The sequence below is a fragment of the Podarcis gaigeae genome (assembly GCF_964106915.1).
Source record: "Podarcis gaigeae genome assembly, chromosome: 1".
NCBI classification, from domain to species: Eukaryota; Metazoa; Chordata; class Lepidosauria; order Squamata; family Lacertidae; genus Podarcis; species Podarcis gaigeae.
In genome coordinates this window covers 32,874,629-32,895,870 of record NC_139678.1, presented here as the reverse complement: position 1 = coordinate 32,895,870, position 21,242 = coordinate 32,874,629, and the positions used below count along the sequence as shown (strand labels likewise).

At 47.7% G+C, this 21,242-nt stretch overlaps 1 protein-coding gene across 4 annotated transcripts in view; it reads right to left on the bottom strand.

The window, feature by feature from the left end:
- SLC25A21 (solute carrier family 25 member 21) overlaps positions 1 to 20,012 on the bottom strand; it is a 281,862-nt gene extending 261,850 nt beyond the window's left edge. For 2 of the 4 annotated variants that reach the window (XM_083741770.1, XM_083741772.1), the window contains exon 1: positions 19,316 to 20,012. In XM_083741770.1, coding sequence (XP_083597896.1) covers positions 19,316 to 19,382 — 67 coding nt within the window. In that variant the 5' untranslated portion in view covers positions 19,383 to 20,012. The remainder of the gene's footprint in view (positions 1 to 19,315) is intronic. The other 2 variants (XM_083741769.1, XM_083741771.1) reach the window with 1 other exon arrangement.
- Between the last annotated feature and the right edge of the window lie 1,230 nt (positions 20,013 to 21,242).

The following is a 21,242-nucleotide window of genomic DNA, read 5'->3' as shown; positions in this document are numbered from 1 at the left end:
GGGCACCAAGAACTGGGAGGGGGAAAGCTGAAGAAAGAGCACCTAGCTGGCAGTACAGTGGTACCTTGGGTTAAGAACTTAATTCGTTCTGGAGGTCCGTTCTTAACCTGAAACTGTTCTTAACTTGAAGCACCATTTTAGCTAATGGGGCCTCCTGCTGCTTCTGCTGTGCAATTTCTGTTCTCATCCTGAAGCAAAGTTCTTAACCCAAGGTACTGTTTCTGGGTTAGCGGAGTCTGTAACCTGAAGCGTATATAACCTGAAGTGTCTGTAACCCGAGGTACACTGTATTCTCTTCAATCACTTGCTTGCTGCCACCAACTGGTCCCTGTTCCTCCTTTGGCTTTTTCCAGGGATCCCAATAGATGCAAATGCAAGGATGTTTCCCTTCCCCAAGACTTCCCCAGCCTTGTGTCGTCCAGATATTTTGGACTCCAGCTTTAATTATTATACTACTCTTTATGTATCACTTTATACCGCAATGTCTTAATGTGATTTACATCCCATCTGACCATTGGCCGGGTTGGGAAAGGCCGCTTGCAATCTAGAGGACAAGACAGACCTTCAACCAGACAAATTCCAGCAGTCTGCATACAGCTGAACCTCAGAGGAGGAAAGGCTGAACTTATTTTCTAGTAGGTTTCTGTACTGTTGGCAGGCAGTGATGTATCTGTGCAACTGCAGCCGTGCCCAGCATGAGGTCGGAAAAACAGAAAAAAAAACATTAGTCCTGTTTCTTTGCTGGATCTTATGCAGTCTTTTTGGCAGGTGTGGAGAAGGAGACAACACTATTCCTCTAAGCTGTACAGTTAAAATAAAGTGACAGAGGAGGGAGCCAGCCTCCAGTTTTTCAGGCAACTGGCCCAAAAGAAAAATAAATAAAAATGGTGCAGGCCAACTTTATTTCTTGCCAGTTTGGCAACCTTAGATCTATGTATCATTCTTCTTGGTTGCAAAACACTCTTATTAGCATATATTGCAACCTTTCTCTTTTGTTTTTAGATAAAATTGAATAGCTAATGCTATGGCACTAAAGGCTAAGAAACACTATTTACTACAGTGAACTATAAGAAATGTGTGCAATTCTCCAAATTAATGCCGGCATTTTGATGACAGCTGCAAAAATTTACATACTAGTTGCACAAACTTTGCTTATGAAAAAGTGCCTCCAACAGAATATTTCAATTTAGATCAATTTATCATTTTAATGCCCAAGCAACACTATGAATTTCTAATTATTATAGACCAATTATTACAATTGGTGGGTACAGTTTTTCAATATTTAAAACTTGGCATACCAGCTACTGTTGTGTTACTTAAAAGTAATTACAGGATTGCTTAAAATCCTAAGCCCACTTGTCAGTTGGCCTTACTTCAGAGCAAACATGGTTAGGATTCTGCTTTTTAAAAGAAAAAAAGACATTAGTTGTAAGATATTTACAATTCAAAATTAATGAGTCTTCTCCCACCAGTGCTATTAAAAGCTTATTGCAGCCATTGACTAAAGTGGAGGTGGGGGGGGGGGGAGTCAGAATGATATGGCAAATTTGCATTCAAATTCAAGGGACTTCAGAAATCTGTTTCTCATTTAATCTTCCAGCCAGAAACATTATTTTCATATGTAAACAACTGTTGCATAATCAGAACTTTTCTGAAATATAGATTTTATATGTATAAAAGACACACCTACAAATGTTAAGAATATCATTCAATAAAATGGCATGTTTCTAAGGTAAATTATTGATTACCTTCTAACAGTCTCTCTTATAAGGAAAGATTTTAAAGAAAATTTAATCTAGTGTCCAAATATAACATTACTTTAAACATGAGGTCATCTAAACATCTGTCTCCAATATATCCACAGGGATTTAAATCAAAAGTCTGCTAAACATGTACAATCATTTAAAAAATAAATAACAGAACAAATTTAGTCTTGATTGTGATTATCATGCATTTTAAGAGGAAACATTTATTCTAATAAGAAAAGTCTGAATTTAAAGTTTATTGACATTAAAGTAACATAATTTAATACCACGAATATGACATTGATTTATATTTACTCTAATTTTGGGTAATATCCCCTGTTCAGTACTTGAGAAACAAGACTAGTGCTCTGACAATTTTAATATTTGAAGGCCTGCACTAATGTAATATAACAGAGGTACTGAGGGAGCAACAATATTTATTTATCTATTTCTAAAGGAACATAATCAGTCAAAGCAAAACACTTCAACAGCTACAAACAATGTGTGGCATCTGTCCCTTTGAGTTCCCCGGCTCCATACCATGTGGATTCCATACCATACCAGTGCAACTACACTTAACTCACCTGCTTGAATCAATAGGATATATCATTCAAGAACACATAATGCTTGAACAACACTACCACCCAAAGAAGCCCCATGCCTCATTCTTCCCCTCCTCCCTCACACACCTCCCTACCAGTCAATGACATGGGCAGGGCACTTACAGAAGGGAAAAGACCTTTCTTTCTTTCTTTCTTGCCTACCACACAATAAGCAGCAAATGTAACACATTCATAAAACAGAATAAAAATAGTCAAAATCTGGACAGTGATACACACTAACCAACAGTGAAGCCATATACAGTGGTACCTCGGGTTAAGTACTTAATTCGTTCCGGAGGTCTGTACTTAACCTGAAACTGTTCTTAACCTGAAGCACCATTTTAGCTAATGGGGCCACCTGCTGCTGCTGCGCCGCTGGAGCACGATTTCTGTTCTCATCCTGAAGCAAAGTTCTTAACCTGAAGCACTATTTCTGGGTTAGCGGAGTCTGTAACCTGAAGCGTATGTAACCTAAAGCGTATGCAACCCGAGGTACCACTATATCAGAAAAGCCCTGTGTAAACAGAAATGTTCTATGCAGCCACAGTACTCATGGTGCTTTCTTAATTGTAATCACAATGTCAATAGTTTTTAATGATGGTTCTGATCTTACATAGAAGAGTTACTATAGAGCAATGGTTGAGTGACAGTTTGAATATCATTTCTGCCTCACTAAGCAGTCTTTGGCCAGGGATGAGAAAATTGCGGGCCTCCAGATATTGTTGGATTACATCAGTCACTGCAACTTTGCCCATGTTCATCCTGTTGTTAATAATAATAATAATAATAATAATAATAATAATAATAATTTTAGTTTTTAAACCCCACACATATGGCTGGGTTTCCCCAGCAACTCTGGGCGCCTTCCAACAAAAGATTAAAAATACATTAAAACATCAATCATTAAAAACTTCCCTAAACAAGGCTGCCTTCAGATGTCTTCTAAATGTCATATGGTTGTTTATTTCTTTAACATCTGCTGGGAGGGTGTTCCACAGGCCACTACTGAGAAGGCCCTCTGCCTGGTTCCCTGTAACTTGGCTTCTCACAGTGAGGGAACCGCCAGAAAGCCCTCAGCACTGAATCTCAGTGTCTGGGATAACGATGGGGGTGGAGACGCTCCTTCAGGTATACTGGGCCGAGGCCATTTAGGGCTTTAAAGGTCAGCACCAACACTTTGAATTGTGCTTGGAAACTATAGTAACCATGTCCTACCATACCGAACCAGTGTGGTGTAGGGATCTGATTGTTGGACTAGGAACAGGAAGAGCCAGGTTGAAATCTCCTCTTGAGTCTTGAGCCAGGAAATTTGATAACTGTGGGTTAGTCACTGTTTCTCAATCCGACTAACCAACTCAACTCAATGGGTCATTGGGAAATAACAATGGGGAGAGGGGAGAATCTTTAGCTCCTTGGGGAAAGAGCATGATATAAATGTTGTAATACATGGTTGTTATAAGAAGTGTCTAAAGAAGAGAGCCACGACCCACATATTCTTAACATTGCACTTTGTAAAGTGGCTTTTTTTGCACTGTAACCGCTAATATTACAAGCAAGCACCTAGGAGCCACCACTAGCTAAAGTAACAGCAATATTGTGCTTCTATTTTCAGGAACAGCTTGGGATGGCAGATGTGGAAACTCTTGTCACGTTAGTCATTCTTCAGCAGTCAGCTTCACCCAAGTGTTTCTATGGCTGCATCCAGATGGCTGTTGATCATGAGATTGGTGGTTCTCATGCATGCAAGCTTTTTACACTGTCCACGTGGCATGATTGGCAGCAAAATGCCAGCCCATATCCCCCCCCCTTTAATATTCATTTTGAAGGGTTGATCCATTAAATTGGGGCAGAGGAAGAGGAACCTGCTACCAACAATGACCCATTTGCAAATTAATCCCCCACCTGGTAACACCCTCAATTTCTTCCACTGAAGTAATACTTGGAAATTGGGTTGAAGCTATTGCTTCCAAATCCTCAAAAGAGCCAAAAACAGGGATGATGTGGGAGGTCTGTGATTAGAAATTGCAACTCTCCCCTCCTCTATTTTTCTATAAAAGCAGCTACCAAGGGTGAGGGTGGGGATATGACAGATCTTGCTTATATAAAATTGCTATTATGTATCTGTGTGTTTTGTGTCAAATTTGGTTGAACATACTGCTGTCTGTTGTGCTACAATGAAAACAAATGCCAGGTTTTCACCACAATGCTACCTTTTACTTCCTTCAGTATCCTCTGGAGAGCAAGACTGTTTGTCATTCTGCCCTTAACACATATGCATGGTGAACTACAGTATTTGCCCAAATGTGTCACAAACACAAAAGCTATATACAGCTATAAAGCTTCCTGAAGAAATTTGATTCCCATCTAATGCTGGGTTGCAGTTTATGCCTACAAAGCACACTCTCTTATATAAGCAAGTTTTAGTGCAGAACAGCTTCAGAATACTGGTCTAATATTGCACTCTTCAGAACTGAACTTCCGGAAATTATATTTTAGCACGCTGGATTTCTTTTCCTTTTTTAAAAAAAATATGGAACCTGATCCAGACTGCAAAGTATGGAGAGGAAGGGAGGGTTAAGTTTTCCTTCTTGTGCCTGTCTGGAGACAAAAAAAAAGTCAAAAGATCCCAGCTCAGCTGCTCTCCCATAGCACTTTTAAGGGCATATAGTAGCAGAGCAATTTTCAGCTGCCATCTGGCATTGGAAAGAAATGGTTGATCCCTACCTCCCAACTTGTTATGCTCTCAACTGGGTCAGGTGGGGTATGCTTCTGCATTTCCATGAAAAACCAAGGAGCCAACATTAAATGCGCTTTTTAAGATATCTTAATGTAACATGTAGTTTGGCTCTTTAAGAAGTGCAAATAGTACGCAAAGCAGGAAATGAACTTGCCAAATAAGTTTGGAAATGATTGAAAATCACACACACAGAGAGAGAGAGAGAGAGAGAGAGAATACTCTCACCAATAACACACTAAATTTCCTATCTAAAATTTCACTATCCATTCAGGTGTTGCAGAACAATGCTTATACAAATGCATTTCCTGGGCACATTTGACTGAATATGGGTAAGTTATATGAAGGGCTACCTGCTTCTACATGAACTTGCTAGTGTGTTAAGATCTTCTGATGAGGCCATCCTAATGAGTCTCTGGGCTGTGGACACTGAACCTCTTCACCCATGGAGGGGGGTCACTTTAGGGAACAGGGTTGGAATACCAGGCAGTGGAGGGCTCCTTCAAAGATGAAAGAAGCTGGGGGGGGGGGAAGGACTCCTTCTGCTACAAATGTGAAAAGTTGTTGGCAGTGAAGCTGGCACCACTGTTTTCCCACTGAGGGTGGGGGGTGAGGAAAAGAAATGTCAAACTACAATCCCACCCCCACCCCGGGAAATGATGCTAGCAGCAACATTTACAGCTCCTTGTTGGCTGCAAAGGGATACCACTTGCAGTATTTTCTGCCGGGAAACATGAGCATTGCAGTTGAAGGCACACAGCAAAGGTAAAAGGTATAGGAACTGGCAGATGGAATTGGGACTCTTTTATCCTTGCATCAATGCTTAAACAGAACCAAAGCTACAATCCATTTTCAAGATATACATTAAGCTGCTCCCCCACTTCTTCTCATCTGTCAAGAACCTATGGCATCACTTTCTAGATGACAATTATTCACACCTCAGCTTTAGCAACATAAAAATTGTGAAAATCTTATGCAGAATGTATTGCTGTTGTCAGCGACATTTTTTTGGTAAATTGTCAATTTTAATTTTGTGTTGTTTTATTAAAATGGCTATTTTTAATTACTGTAACTGAGCTGCCTTGGAGAGCTATACAGCCGTACCTCGGGTTACAAACACCTTGGGTTACAAACACTTTGGGTTACAAACTCTGCTAACCCGGAAGTAGTACCTTGGGTTACAAAGTTTGCCCCAGGATCATAATGGAAACCGCGCGCCAACAGCACAGCAGCAGTGGGAGGCCCCATTAGCAAAAGCGCACCTCAGGTTAAGAACGGTTTCGGGTTAAGAATGGACCTACGGAATGAATTACCGGTAAGTTTGTAACCTGAGGTACCACTGTATTGACTGAATGGGGATAGGTAGTAGTTGGCTTTTCTAAAGAAAATAAACATAGCTTCTTCTCAGTAAATATGGTATTTCATTTTCTCTACTAAACGCTTTCCCCATCCATACCACATAAATCTGATACTCACCTGTAAAGACAGCATGTTTAGACCTGTTTTGTTCTTTTATCAGTTTTTAAAATATATTAAAGCAGCATTATACTGCCATCCAGTGGCCAATTTAGCACATATATGACAAAGCAACCTACTTACTGGTTTTTTTGGGGGGGGGGTTGACGAGAGGGTGCAGCAGATGTGAGCAGGCACAACCAATTCCCTTTAGCAACTAACAGTGCTACTCTATGCAGTGCCACTCTATGGAAGTCAGTCCTACTGACTTCAACTTGGAACAGCAGATGGATACAAGATTGCAGTCTACTACTAAAAAAGAAATTTCTGTACAGCTAATACAGCTAAACTGATTATTGACCATGGTCTCTACTACATAATATATCTATCTATCTATCTATCTATCTATCTCTATCTATCTATCTATCATCTATCATCTATCATCTATCTGTCTATCTATCCAGGCATCTAAAGACTTATTCATGCAGACTGGCACAGATGTATTTGATAGGTTTAGTTAATAGTTAATCAGTGCTCAAAATATATTTCTGCCTACCTGGTGCCATAATATTTCACACAAAACATGAGAAATTGTATAGTTTCTAATGTTGCCGTAGAGTTAACATTTATCACCAAGGATGAAATTCAACATTGTGCAAGTGATCTTCACATCCTTCGTACTCACTCAGAGATCGAATACTGCAATGCGATGAAGTAAATTGGATAAACTGCATAATGACGGTCAAAATGAGCCACAGCTGGCATTAGCAAGGGAAGACAATTCCACCCAATATCTCCTCCTGAGAGCATTCTCACTGTCATCCACCCACATGTCTGTGTGAAGAACTGAATCGCAGGATCATTTCTAACCACCTAACCTGGGCATTGTAGCTGTTCAATCCCTGGAACAGCCATGGGGCTGGTGCTTTGAGGAGAACTCGCTTCTTTGCCCAACTTAGTACTACTGAGGCATCGCTGGACTTCCCGATTCTTAGGTTCCAGCCACTATATAGTCTTTCTCTCAGTTATTTGCACATTGCAGTACAGTGGTACCTCGGGTTACATATGCTTCAGGTTACAGATGCTTCAGGTTACAGACTCCGCTAACCCAGAAACAGCACCTCGGATTAAGAACTTTAGTTCAGGATGAGAACAGAAATCGCACGGTGGCAGCGGGAGGCCCCATTGTCTAAAGTGGTACCTCAGGTTAAGAACAGTTTCAGGTTAAGAACGGACCACCAGAACGAATTCTTAACCCGAGGTACCACTGTAAATACATTAGTAGCCAGAGAGAATCCAGAGAGGCTGTTGAGCCCCTAGTGGACAGGAGTAAAAACAACTGCTGAAGGAGAATAAAGAGATTGCAGAGAAACTGAATGAATGATTTGCATTCACCTTCACAATGGAGGATATAGCACAGATCCCAGGGCCTGAACCAACTTTTGCAGGAAGTGAGTCAGAGGAACTGAGGCAGAAAGTGGTGGTGAAATCTAGGCCAAATAGACAAAATATAAAACTGACAAATTGTCAAGTAAAGAAGGCATTCACCAGAGTCTTCTTTTAAATAACCTCAAGTGTGAAATAGTTTACCTTCTAACAAAAATATGTAACTTGCTCCTCAGATCAGGCTCCATACCAGAGAACCAGAAAGTGGGCAATGTAACAACTTTTTAAAAGGGGGGGGGGGGAATCCAGGGAGATCCTGGAAATTACAGGCTGGTTAGCTTAAAATCTGTCTCAGGAAAACTGGTGGAAAGTATTGTTAAAGATAAAGAAAACAAACAGAATCAGCATGGCTTATGCAAGTGCAAGTCGTGTCTCACAGCCCTATTAGAGTTCCATATTTATATCATACTGCAGATGAAGAAAATGATGTAAACAAACTATGTACAGTACAGGCAACTTGCGCGCGTTCAAAGAATGTGTGGCAGTACATGCGCAGGCTGTTTTCAGACCGGGAAGAGCCCATAACGGGGTATAAACATGATGACCTGGAACGCAACCCCTGCACAAAACAGGGGTTCCCTGTACTTCACTCAGTCAGTTATGGCCTTTTGTTTTCCTTTGACTTATTTGTACACCCTATTGATTTGTTTTGCTGCTGGATTCAAAAAAATCAATAAACAAATATTTTAAAAGAGTTCTTTGAGAGTGTCAACAAGCATATAGAGGTGGGTCCGGCTGGCATAGCATAACATAACAGCTATGTTGGGCCTCCACAGTTGGAGTCTGTATACTTCTTGTAACTGGCTGGCCACCATGAGAACAAGATGCTGAACTAGATGGCCCATTTGCCTGATCTATGTCTTATTTATAGAAAGAGAAATGCTACAAGATAAACATCATATTACTTGCTAGTTTTGTGGTCAAGAATAACTGCCCCAAAGACTCCAATTTGTTGCCTGCAGCGCTATTTGGCAATCTGTCTGTTCCTGAATGTCCTCTCTCTGTGAATGAGCAGAAGGGCCTCCTTGTCTTCATTCTAATTCATTAAAAATAAGCAAACAAACACATCATTGTGCTTCCAAAAAGGGTAAAATGGAGAGACAAAGAGTAAATCCTACCTCTTGGATTCCAGTTTCATTTAGGTTTTAACTTCAAACCTTAAAGAGTTCGCATTGAACTGAGTGTTTGTTGGGTATGATACATATATGCAGCACACACATATACCAATAACTATGATGGTGTGCAAAACAGGGAAGCTCAAAGCAGCTGTGAAGATAATAAAATAGATTGTAGCATTGGCCCACTAGAACTAAGCTCAGAAGAGCAGTAAAATAGGGCAGGCCAACCAGAGTTCACAATACAAATAAAAGGCCTCAAATTATACAGAACTGTTAGTTGGGCTGAATGTTTTCAAGCAATTAAAACACTGTTTCTGGCTGTCAGATCTTTGCAGCTTGTTTCAGTCTTGCTGGTATCCAAAAGGTCGTCTGTTCAACCTCAGGTCTTTTACACAAGGCCCAAGCCTAACCTAATCAGCCTGCAAGAGAAAAGAGTTCTGCAAGTGTAAGGGGCCTCCTGGGCACAATGCTGATAACAGCACATCTGCATGCAAATATCCATTTACATTGTAATGTGCTTCTGAATCTCATTGAACTGCCTGAATACACCTTCTGATGCAAATGGGAATGTTTATCTGCATCCAAGGCCACTTCTTGTTCATGACCCCAAATATATTAATACATGTATTAACTTTGTTATAGTCCACTTAACCATGTTTACTCAGAACAAGCCCTATTTAATATTAATGGAATTTTCATAGGTTTAAGTATCCTCAGAATGGTAGTCTTTGCGCTGACACCAGAGGTGTGTGTTTTTAGGGTTCACCTTATACTGGTGATTATAAGTTGTTTTTAAAATTGTGTTTTAATTGTTGTCACTCAGCCTGGGACCTTAGGATGAAGGATGGGTAATAAATTAACAATAATAGCAGCAGCACCTAAAGGTAAAAGTAAAGGGACCCCTGACCGTTAGGTCCAGTCGCGGACGACTCTGGAGTTGCGGCGCTCATATCACTTTACTGGCTGAGGGAGCCGGCTTACAACTTCTGGCCAGCATGACTAAGCCACTTCTGGCAAACCAGAGCAGCACATGGAAATGCCATTGACCTTCCTGCCAGAGCGGTACCTATTTATCTACTTGCACTTTGACGTGCTTTCGAACTCCCATTGCTCAGTCCCTGTTCCTGCCAACCTAGCAGCAACACCTACTAGAGCTTTATTGTAAGAATCATGACTTGCAGGCCTACAACATAATTTACACAACTCGGGGCAAAAGCCTGGGATTATTATTATTTAATATGTGAATAAAACAACAACTGGCTATCCACATATTTTAGGAACCATAAATTCACAACTTGACCACCCAAAAAAATCCTAACAACCAATTCAGATAAACACAGCCCCTGTAATTTATCAATTAACAGAGATGCCATTTAATCCAAACAAGAAAAAAAATGTGGATATAGAGACCTGACTTCAACCCGGAGGATCAAACCAACGCTACAACAAATGCCTCTCTTCTGAATGTGAATTCCCCAATGCTCTGAAACTACATGGCTTTGATTCACATCAGAGCAGCTAAGGAAGGTGGAGGAAGTCCACAAATGTCTTGCCAAACACAAGGTGGTTGTTTTAAAAGGAAATTCAGAAGCGATACAAAACACAAGTGAGTGAGGAGGAGACTTTAATTCTAAACAGCAAGCAATATATACATACCAAGCATGCCCTTCTATCTGCCACTTGGAAGCCCTCAAGAAGTGGCGAAGTTACTCCCCCGGTCGCCTCAATCTGCACGGCCCTGCAGCCGATCAATCCCTGCACTAGCTTCTCAAAACTTCTGCCCAAACCATCCAATTTTATAGATTGCCAGCTCCTCCCAATGCCTTGCTTTCCCACAACAATTTCCAGCATCAAAGTAGTTTTCCAGCACTATCCTCCCAGACTAAGGCAGCTGTGTGAGGGGCTTCACCTCCGCCCAACTGATTAGGACATAAAAAACTGGTCTCAAACCATCAAAAACTTAAGGAGGGTGAGGGAGGGGGAAGGAACAGAGGCAGGAAAGGTAACCATGTTAGATCACTAACTCCGTGATATACCGTATTTTTCGTCCTATAGGGCGCACCGGCCCATAGGACGCACCTCGTTTTTTGGGGGGGGGGAATGAATAAAAAAAATTATTCCCCCCCCAGCCTCGGCTGCCGCCCCAAGCCTTGCGGACACTCGCCCGAAGCACGGGGAGCTCTCCGGAGGGCTCCCCGTGCTTCAGGTGGCAGGCTGCTGCCTGCAAGCCTTGTGAGCCCGTGGGAACTCCCGCAGGGCTTGCAAGGCTTGCGGATAGCTTCCTGAAGCCTGGAGAGCAAGAGCGGTCGGTGCGCACCGATGCCTCTCGCTCTCCAGGCTTCAGCGAAATCCTGCATTCGCCCCATAGGACGCACACACATTTCCCCTTCATTTTTGGAGGGGAAAAAGTGCGTCCTATGGGGCGAAAAATACGGTACATGTTGTCTTCCGGATGGATTTCCCATACAACACGTTTCGCCTTAACGGTTTCACATCTCAATTTCTGCAGTCACTGTCAGAAACAACTCAGTAAATCCTTTCAGAGAAGAATCTAGGAAGTGCGGCTTAATGCTTTAGAAACTGTCTGCCTGGTCCTATAAATACATATATATACATAAATGCATATATGTCAGGGGTTCAGAAGGAGAGACACAGGAGGGGGAGCAAATGGAGAGTGAGGAGGAGGAGTACGAGGGGGGCGCAGGCAGTGACAGTGGCCAGAGTTATTCCACAAGCCTCTCTAGCGAATCGGAGGACTCACAGAAGGGAGCGCCGGTGGCCAGAGCAAGGGAGATTCCAAGGGAGAAACCTCAAGAGGGAGGGGCCAGCGGGGAGTCTCTGAACAGCAGCTGGAGATCAGGGCCAGCGTCTCCACCAGAGCGCAGTGGGGAGGGGGAGTCCCAGGAGTCGGGACCAGTGTCCTCACCACCAGAGGGAGGAGAGGAGTCAGGTTTGGCAACACCCACATCAGGAAGCGGGGAAACGGTCAGAAGGAAAGTCACCGGCTGGGCGCGCGCGCCAAGTTCAAATGTACAGGAGCGCGGCACAGCGGGGAGCCCGGGAAGGGAGCCAGGTCCTAAAGCCCGCCGGAGGGAGGGGCAAGACTCAGGAGGCTCCGCGTCAGAGGAGTCCAGGAAGGAGGGAACCCCAGAGGGCAGAAGGACCCAACGCAGGAAAGAGCAGCGCAAGAGGTGGAGCCAGGCTAGAATCTTAAACTGGTGTGGGTGGAGCAGTGAGTCAGAGGGGACTTAGCCGGTCTAGCGTTAAGACGTGGGCCTGCGCGCCCAGAGCTTGGAAATGGAAACTAAACTTCAATAAAGACTTTTGTATATAATATCCACTGGGCGTTGGTCCTCTGTGAGCTGGGACCTAGCGGCAGTCCTGACAGTAAGTCCCCTCTGCATTTTCACCAATTTTGCAACCTCGTGGAGTGCGGGAAAGCAGCGAGGGGTGAAGATTGGTGCTTCGCGAGCTCACGAAAAACAGGGAAATGACTACCGAAGAGAGGATAGCGAGTTTGCAAAACGCAGTGACGCAGTTGACTGCAGAAATTGCGGCTTCCAGAAAGAAAGAACAGGAAGCAGCTGCTGCCTGCCAGGATCTGCGAACCAGGTTAGAAGTGCTAAGTACACAGAGGCTACCAGCCACCAGACCAGAAGGGATTGGGCTGGGAAACAGAGGAGGGAGCCTGGTATCTCACTTCAATGGGGACCTGCAGGAGTATCCTAACTTCAGAGCAGATGTGATTTATACATTGCAGCTGCTTGACAAAGACTTTAAAAATGAGGGAGAGAAAGTGGGATTTATTATTTCGCATTTGCGGGGGGAGGCAAAATCGTGGCTGCGCAATCTATGGAGAGACAAGGATCCAGCCCTCCAAAATGCGGCTGCCTTCATTAAAGTGATGGATGCGTGTTTTTTATCTGAGATTGATGTGGATATCGCTAGGAGGGAGATTCACGGACTAAGACAAGGTAAAGCCACTGTGAGGCAATATCATGCACGTTTTTTCGGATTGGTGAATGTACTAGCCTGGGAGAAAGAATCGCCTGCCGTCAGAGACCTGTTCTGGGAGGGGTTGAGCGGAGCTGTGAAAGATGAGATCGCAAGGGGGGGAAGACCCCAAACCACCAAGGAAGTGGTGGAACGGGCACTCTCCATTGGGGTTCGGTTGGAAGGACGCCCTTGGGGCAGGGAGGAAGGGCATTTGGGACGCACGCCAGCGAAAGGACTGCCTCCCTTCCCCAAGGAGGCGGCGCGCGCTCGATCCATGCCTCCGCTGGGAGGGGGAGAGGAGCCGATGGAGATAGGTGGTGCTAAGGCTCACTCCACAGTCGGAGCCCTAACTCCGGGAGCAGTCAAGATGAAGCCTCCTAGAGGAACCAGGAAGTGCTACATCTGCGACAGTGCTCAGCATATGGCAAAAGAGTGTCCCCAGCGGTTTCACAAGCATACTGCAGCCGCAGCGACAGTAACAGACGCAATTCAGCAGAGGGAGTCGCAGCAGGAAAACTCCACTGTCTGGCTGGAGATGGCGTCTCTGGGGACCAGCCAGACAAGTCAGTGAAGCAATCCCCAGGGATCTTACAGCCCACCGACCCCCTCCCACCCAAACCAGTAGTGCAGCTCACCGCATCCCTTCAGCTCCCCAATGGGCTACTGGTGGAAATTCCCATCACCGTAGACTCGGGGAGCAATGCAGATTTTATAGACATGCAGTTCCTCCAGCAACATGGCATAGCCCTTCTGCCAGCGGCGGTACCTCTGAAAGTCGTCACAGTGGACGGCAGGGAGCTACTGGGAGGGCAAGTGCTACAGCAGACGCCGCCAATGGTGATGCGCATTGGAAACCACCGTGAGGTCATCAGCTTCAACGTCACCCGCCTGTCAGACACGCCCATAGTGTTGGGAATGAGTTGGCTGGATAGGCACAGCCCGGCATTAGCTTGGTACCAGCGGCAACTGACCTTCGGCTCCTCTTACTGCGCAGAACACTGCATCCTGGCGGACTTGGAAGATGAGGGGCACGAGGATGGACCACAGCTGAACTTGGGCATGTTGCAAGCGGTGCCTAACAAATACAAGGAGTTTTTGGAGGTCTTCTGCGAGAAAGAGGCGGATAAGCTGCCACCCCACAGACCCTACGACTGCAAGATCGACCTCCTGCCCGGGGCGACGCTCCCGACGGGGAAACTGTACTCCATGTCTGAGGATGAATTGCAAGAGCTCAGGGAGTTCATAGATCACAACCTGAAGCGGGGATTCATCCGGGAGTCCAAGGCGGCAGGAGGCAGTCCCGTGTTCTTTGTAAAGAAGCGGGACACGCCCCAAAAGAGGCTGGTCGTTGATTTCCGCTTCTTGAACCTCAAGACCAAGCCCTCAGCATTCCCTATGCCCAAGATCGATGACCTGCTGGCGACGGTGAGGAAGGGTCGCATCTTTACCAAGTTGGATCTGCGCGGAGCGTACAATCTCATTCGCGTACGGGAAGGCGACGAGTGGAAAACAACCATGTTTACGCCGCTGGGCACTTATGAATACAGAGTTATGCCTTTTGGATTAAAAAATGGTTCCCACTGCTTTCAAGCCTTCATGCATCATGTCTTGGCGGGTCTCCTCTACAAGAAGTGCGTCTGCTTCCTGGATGACATCCTAATCTTCTCGGAATCGCCGGAGGCTCACGAGAGAGATGTTAGGGAAGTTCTGCAGAGGCTGCGGGAGCACAGGCTGTACGCCAAGCTGGAGAAGTGCCAGTTCGACAAGACGGAGGTGGATTTCTTGGGCTACAAACTGTCCGACAAGGGACTGGCTATGGACGGTGCCAAGGTACGTGCAGTACTGGATTGGAAGAGCCCACGCAATAGGAAGGAAGTACAGAGGTTTGTCGGTTTTGCCAACTTTTATCGCAAGTTCATCAAGGGTTTCGCCATGCAGACAGCGGCCATCACCGACACCCTCAGTTCCAAGAAGAAGAGGTTCATCTGGACGGAGCAGGCAGAGCAGTCCTTTCAGAAGCTCAAGCAGCTCTTCGCTTCCGAAGAGAACCTACTGCACGTAAATCCCAGCAGGCCCATGAGAGTGGAGACGGACGCCTCAGACAGGGCCGTGGGAGCCGTTCTGTTGCAGCAAGACCACCAGGGGGACTGGAGGCCGTGCGCTTTCTACTCCAGAAAACTCAGCAAAGCGGAGCAGAACTACACCATTTGGGACAGGGAGTTGCTGGCCATACATGCAGCCTTCAAGGCGTGGCGGCACTTCCTCGTCGGAGCCAAGCACACGGTGCAGGTCCGCACAGACCATAAGAACTTGGAGTACTGGCGCACGGCGAGGTTCCTGAACCAGCGACACATCCGCTGGGCGGAGTTCTTTGCAGATTTCGACTTCAGAATTGAGTACATCCCAGGAAACAGCAACGTCTTGGCGGACGCGCTGTCCAGAAAACCGCAGTATCTGGAGGCAGAGGCACCGGCGGCGGCCAAGCACATTTTCACACCACAGGCGTGGGCATGCGCGTCAGCCACGGTGGACCTGGACGCGGTGCGCCGCGCGCTGCGAACAGACTCGTTCGCCCGAGCCAAGATGGAGGAGGTGTGCAGTGGCAAGGCGAGGGGCGACGAATTCCAAGTGCGAGACGGCCTGCTCCTACGCAAGGGAGTCCTCTACGTACCAGGAGACAGCCTCCGCGCGAAGGTCCTGCAACAGCTGCACGACGCGCCCAGCGCGGGGCACTTCGGCAAGGAGAAGACGGTGGACTTAGTAGCCAGAGACTTTTGGTGGCCTAAGATGCGGGGGGATGTCGCGGACTATGTCAATAGGTGCGACACCTGCCAAAGGGCTAAGCCTGTGCACCAGCCGCCGGCGGGCCTGTTGGAACCGCTACAGACACCGTTCGTACCGTGGGAGAGGGTAGCCCTGGACTTTGTCACAGATCTACCCAGCTCAAGGGGCAAGACGGCAGTGCTCGTGGTAGTGGACCTGTTCACCAAGATGGCCCACTTCATTCCGTGCGCGAAGGTGGCCACGGCCGAGCAGACCGCTAAGATGTTCATAGACCACGTGTTCAAGGTGCACGGCCTACCACGGTCTATTTTGTCCGACCGGGGGCGCCAGTTCATCTCCAACTTCTGGCAAAAGCTGATGGGATTCCTGAACGTCAAGGTCAGCCTGGCGTCGGCGAGACACCCGCAAACTAACGGGCAGGCGGAAAGGGTCAACGCCATCATGCAGCAGTACCTGAGATGCTACGCGAACCAGCAGCCATCGACCTGGGTGGACTATCTACCGTTGGCCGAGTTTGCCTACAACAACACGAAGCACGGGTCCACGGGGGTGACCCCATTTTTTGCCAACTACGGGAGGCATCCCAGAACCTTCCCGGGTCTGGACACAGTGCGGGAGGGGGAGCCACAGGGAGCAGAGGAAGTGGCAGCGGAGTTGCAGGAGATCCACGAGCAGCTCAGGAGGCAGTTAGAGTTGGCAAAACAGGCTTACAAAGTGCAGGCAGATCGACACAGGAGGGTTGGGGAGGACATCCAGGTGGGAGACTGGGTCTGGTTGGCAGCACAAGCAGTTCCAGCCAGATCGTTAGCCAAGAAGAAACTAGGGCACAAGCAGCTAGGGCCTTACCAAGTAGAGGCGCAGATCAACCCAGTGGCCTTCCGGTTGACACTCCCGGAGGGTTCCAGAATGCACCCGGTCTTTCATAGATCAGTGCTCACGCCCTACAGAGAGCCCCACAGGTTTCAAGCACCGGGGAAGGCGCCAGACCCGCTCAGAGAAGCGCCCAAAAAAGGGGGGTCGCCGAAAGGGGAGCCACTTAATGAAGCCACTGAGATTTTAGACTCAAGGTGGGGGGAGGACGGGATTGAATATCTTCTCGCCACGGAGGACACCCCGGCCAGCGCCAACAGGTGGGTGCCGGATTACGCAGTGGAAGAGCAGTTGCTCAAGGAAGAATTCCACACACTTTTCCCGCACAAGCCTATGCCGGCGGGCTTTTTCGAGGATTGTTTGTTCACACCCACACTCTCGGCCAGCACTTTCCGGGGTTTCTCGTCAGCTGAGGACTCGGCTCCGGGAGGCAGCTCTCCGGAGGGATCACTTTCAGGTTTTGGCACGGGGGGATCTTATTGGTGGGAGGACCAACCCGAGGTGGGCTGGCGCAGAGACATGCCGAAGGGGCCCTGGGAGGTGGACCCCCATCAAACAACAGGGGGAGGAGGGCTCTTGGGTGATTTGGGGTCGAGCGCAGATTTCGAGCACACCGCGCAGGAGATGGAAGCGGAGGAGGTCGTCGTCGACGAGCCCATGGGGGACTTCCCGGACTTATCTCGATGGTTGCAAGCCTCAGGGGACGAGCTGTATCCTGGACTCACCCCTACAACAATGGAGCACCCGGAACCCGCACCGGAAGAGGGGGAGGGGGGAAGGGGGGGCTTCGAGGGGGGGATGGATGTCAGGGGTTCAGAAGGAGAGACACAGGAGGGGGAGCAAATGGAGAGTGAGGAGGAGGAGTACGAGGGGGGCGCAGGCAGTGACAGTGGCCAGAGTTATTCCACAAGCCTCTCTAGCGAATCGGAGGACTCACAGAAGGGAGCGCCGGTGGCCAGAGCAAGGGAGATTCCAAGGGAGAAACCTCAAGAGGGAGGGGCCAGCGGGGAGTCTCTGAACAGCAGCTGGAGATCAGGGCCAGCGTCTCCACCAGAGCGCAGTGGGGAGGGGGAGTCCCAGGAGTCGGGACCAGTGTCCTCACCACCAGAGGGAGGAGAGGAGTCAGGTTTGGCAACACCCACATCAGGAAGCGGGGAAACGGTCAGAAGGAAAGTCACCGGCTGGGCGCGCGCGCCAAGTTCAAATGTACAGGAGCGCGGCACAGCGGGGAGCCCGGGAAGGGAGCCAGGTCCTAAAGCCCGCCGGAGGGAGGGGCAAGACTCAGGAGGCTCCGCGTCAGAGGAGTCCAGGAAGGAGGGAACCCCAGAGGGCAGAAGGACCCAACGCAGGAAAGAGCAGCGCAAGAGGTGGAGCCAGGCTAGAATCTTAAACTGGTGTGAGTGGAGCAGTGAGTCAGAGGGGACTTAGCCGGTCTAGCGTTAAGACGTGGGCCTGCGCGCCCAGAGCTTGGAAATGGAAACTAAACTTCAATAAAGACTTTTGTATATAATATCCACTGGGCGTTGGTCCTCTGTGAGCTGGGACCTAGCGGCAGTCCTGACAATATATATATGCATATATGTATATATTGTCAGCATCGCCCTTGAGCCAGTGCCACCGACTGGACTCATCCACTTCAGCCCCGACTGGGCCAGGCGAGCTGGGTAGCACTTCCAGAGACCACCTTCTGCACAGGAACAGGTCAAGTGCTGTGGACTCACAGCTTAAGAGTTGTGAGCACTGGATTCACTCCAACAAAAAGACAGTCGTCGCACAGCAGAGTATAGCAGAGCATCAACGACTCGGAGAGCAGCTCTGTAGAGTATCTTCTTTTATTCTATCTACAACTATAATACACAACTATGTGCAGAGCTAAATGAGGTCTAAACAAAAATGCTGAACTGCACTGAGATTAAAATAACAGAGAATGAATGTTTGTCATGTATGGCATTTGCCCCCCGCAAAGCTCAACAACTCTGGTCAGTCCTCCCTCCAAAAAGGTCAACAACTCTGATCAATCTTCCGTAAAAAAAAGCTTAACAACTGTGGCTCCTCCTCCCTCTAATGTCACTGCCAGCTTTTTATACTGGGAGTAGGTGGCAGTCCTTGGGAGTTGGACGTGCCCGCCATATCGCATCGTACACACACCAACACACGTTTATCTATTTCACTCCAGAAGCAAACAGCCCTTCCTGGTACATCAGCTCCCCCTTCCTTTCAAGCCCGAAGAAGGGCCCATTCAGGAAGGAATCGCAAGCGGAGGCGGCGCCCAGAACCCGGGACTTCCCTTTACGCAACGTGAGGAGGGCGGAGAAGCCCGGCCAGAGGAGCCTATGGGGCTTGGAGGAGGCGGGCCTAGCTTGGCGCACGCGAATACAAACCGAGGAGCAGGGGCAGAGAGGGAAAGGGGGCGGATTCCGGCACCCGGGCAAACTTCGCAGCGGTTGAAAAAGCAGCAGGCCGCCGCGCGGGAGCCGAAACCTCTCCAAGAGGCTTCAGTAGCGGAGGAGGGCAAGAGCGCGCCCGCGCGCAAAGGGTGCGTTCCCGGAGTCGCCGCCGACTTACCCGCGGATCCTCCGGCCAGGATCTGGTGGGCCGCTTCGCGCCCAAAGCCCCTGGCTTTCCCGGTCATGGTCACCAGCGCGCGTGGAAGTGGGTGGGAAACCGCGTGGAGCTACGCCGGTGTCGCGCTGCAGGAGGAGGAGGAGGAGCGGCCCCGCGACTGTCTTGGGAGCGCGTCCGAGGTTGCGCCGCCGGGGAGGTCGGACCACCTCCTTTTGGGTGGCGGCGGGAGGGGAGGCGAGGCGTCTTCCCCTGGGCTCGGAAATAGCGACGGGGCGGGAAAAGGAGAGGGAGGGGAGCGAGGAGCAGGCGGGTCGAGCCTTGGCAAGAAGCGCCCGCTTTCTCTCTCTCTCTCTCCCCCCTCCCACCCCCACGAAGTTGGCCGGGGGCGCCCGGCGCTGTAACCTTTAGACCACACGACTGGGACCCGAGCCAGAGCCAGCCCAGGGGCTGGAGCCTCTGCTGCGCAAGGAGGAGACAAATGTGGCAGACCCGGTGAATGCCGGGCTTATCCCTTCGAGAACGTCTAAAAGGACTCCGGTTTCGTTTAGGAAGTTGGGGCGCGAGGATAGAAGACGATCCCCTATAAGTTCGCTTCTTCTCGCTTCGGCTAGCAAGAAAATACCGCCGGGTGTCTACCGCGCTCACAGTGCCGGATTTACATATAAGCTAAACAAGCTATAACTTAAGAGCCCCACTCTCTTGGGGCCCCCCAAAAAAATTAAAGGAAAAAAACACCTGGTTGTACATTTCCAAAATATAAGATAAAAAACAAATAAAATAAAACCTACAAACAGCAACAATGTTTTTTGTTGTGTAGGCTCCTATGATGTGATACATATTTTTTATGCAAATGGCTTTAGATACTTATTAGGTCCATAAATTACCATATAGCATATATTCAACACAAAAAACAGTGACCGTTTGTTGTTGACAAAGGACAGCTGGACATTATACCTTTAGTAGCTCATCAAACCTAAATCCGGCCCTGCATGCTCAACTTGTTTTTGAGAAACTGGGACTCCCCATTTGTCAGCTGTCTTCTCTCCCCCTATCCCACCGCACCCCCAAGAAAAAGTTTGTACAGTCAGTTCTTTGGGAAATGCTACAAAACAGAGAAAACACGCCCGCACCCCACCAGTACCTCTCCTATTCTTGCTTCAGACCAGATGGGCTAAGATACCGTTAACTTTGCTGCCTGATGTGGAGTAAGAAATTGCACCCTGACACTTGTCAAATGACAGAGTATCCATGGCTGGTTCAGTTGTTTTAGGAGAGGAGGGAGAAAGTGGCAAAGATGCCTGTCCCTCTTCCCTGCTGTAAAAAAAGCACAATAATAAAAATTTTCTGCCCTTTCATGAACAATGAAAATCAGCTACCCAAAGTTGTTGCCTCACACTCCCTGACGGTAGGATTAGCTCTGCTAGTTGGCCCCATTAGGAATTGCTTCCAGACTGCTTTCATAACAAGGAGGTGAGGTCAAACTCTGATAAATAATCAGCAGCAGAGTGAGAATGCAAAGGTCTTGTGCATGCATGAGGACACTTGCAAATCTGGCAACATTATCGTTAACTGCTTTGAGGGTTTGTTTGTTTGTTTGTTTGTTTGTTTGTTTTTACAATCAAGCAATGTATAAATTTTAATAAATAAATCTGACAGTCTATGGAGACACTCAGCCCTTAAGTACACTTGGAGACTATGGGTGAATCACTATATCTTATCTTAAACTACCTCTCAGAGTTGTGAGGATCAAATGTCCCCTGGCCCCAAATGATGTATGCAGTCTAAGCAGCCTAGAAATGGATTAAAATGGAATAAACAAAAGGATGTATACAATTTTACAACATGCAGAGGTTAACATAGGCTGAGAAATCAGAGAGATGAGCTGAGGGGGGAGGGAGGGTTTGTTGGGGAGGGGAAAATGGAGGAA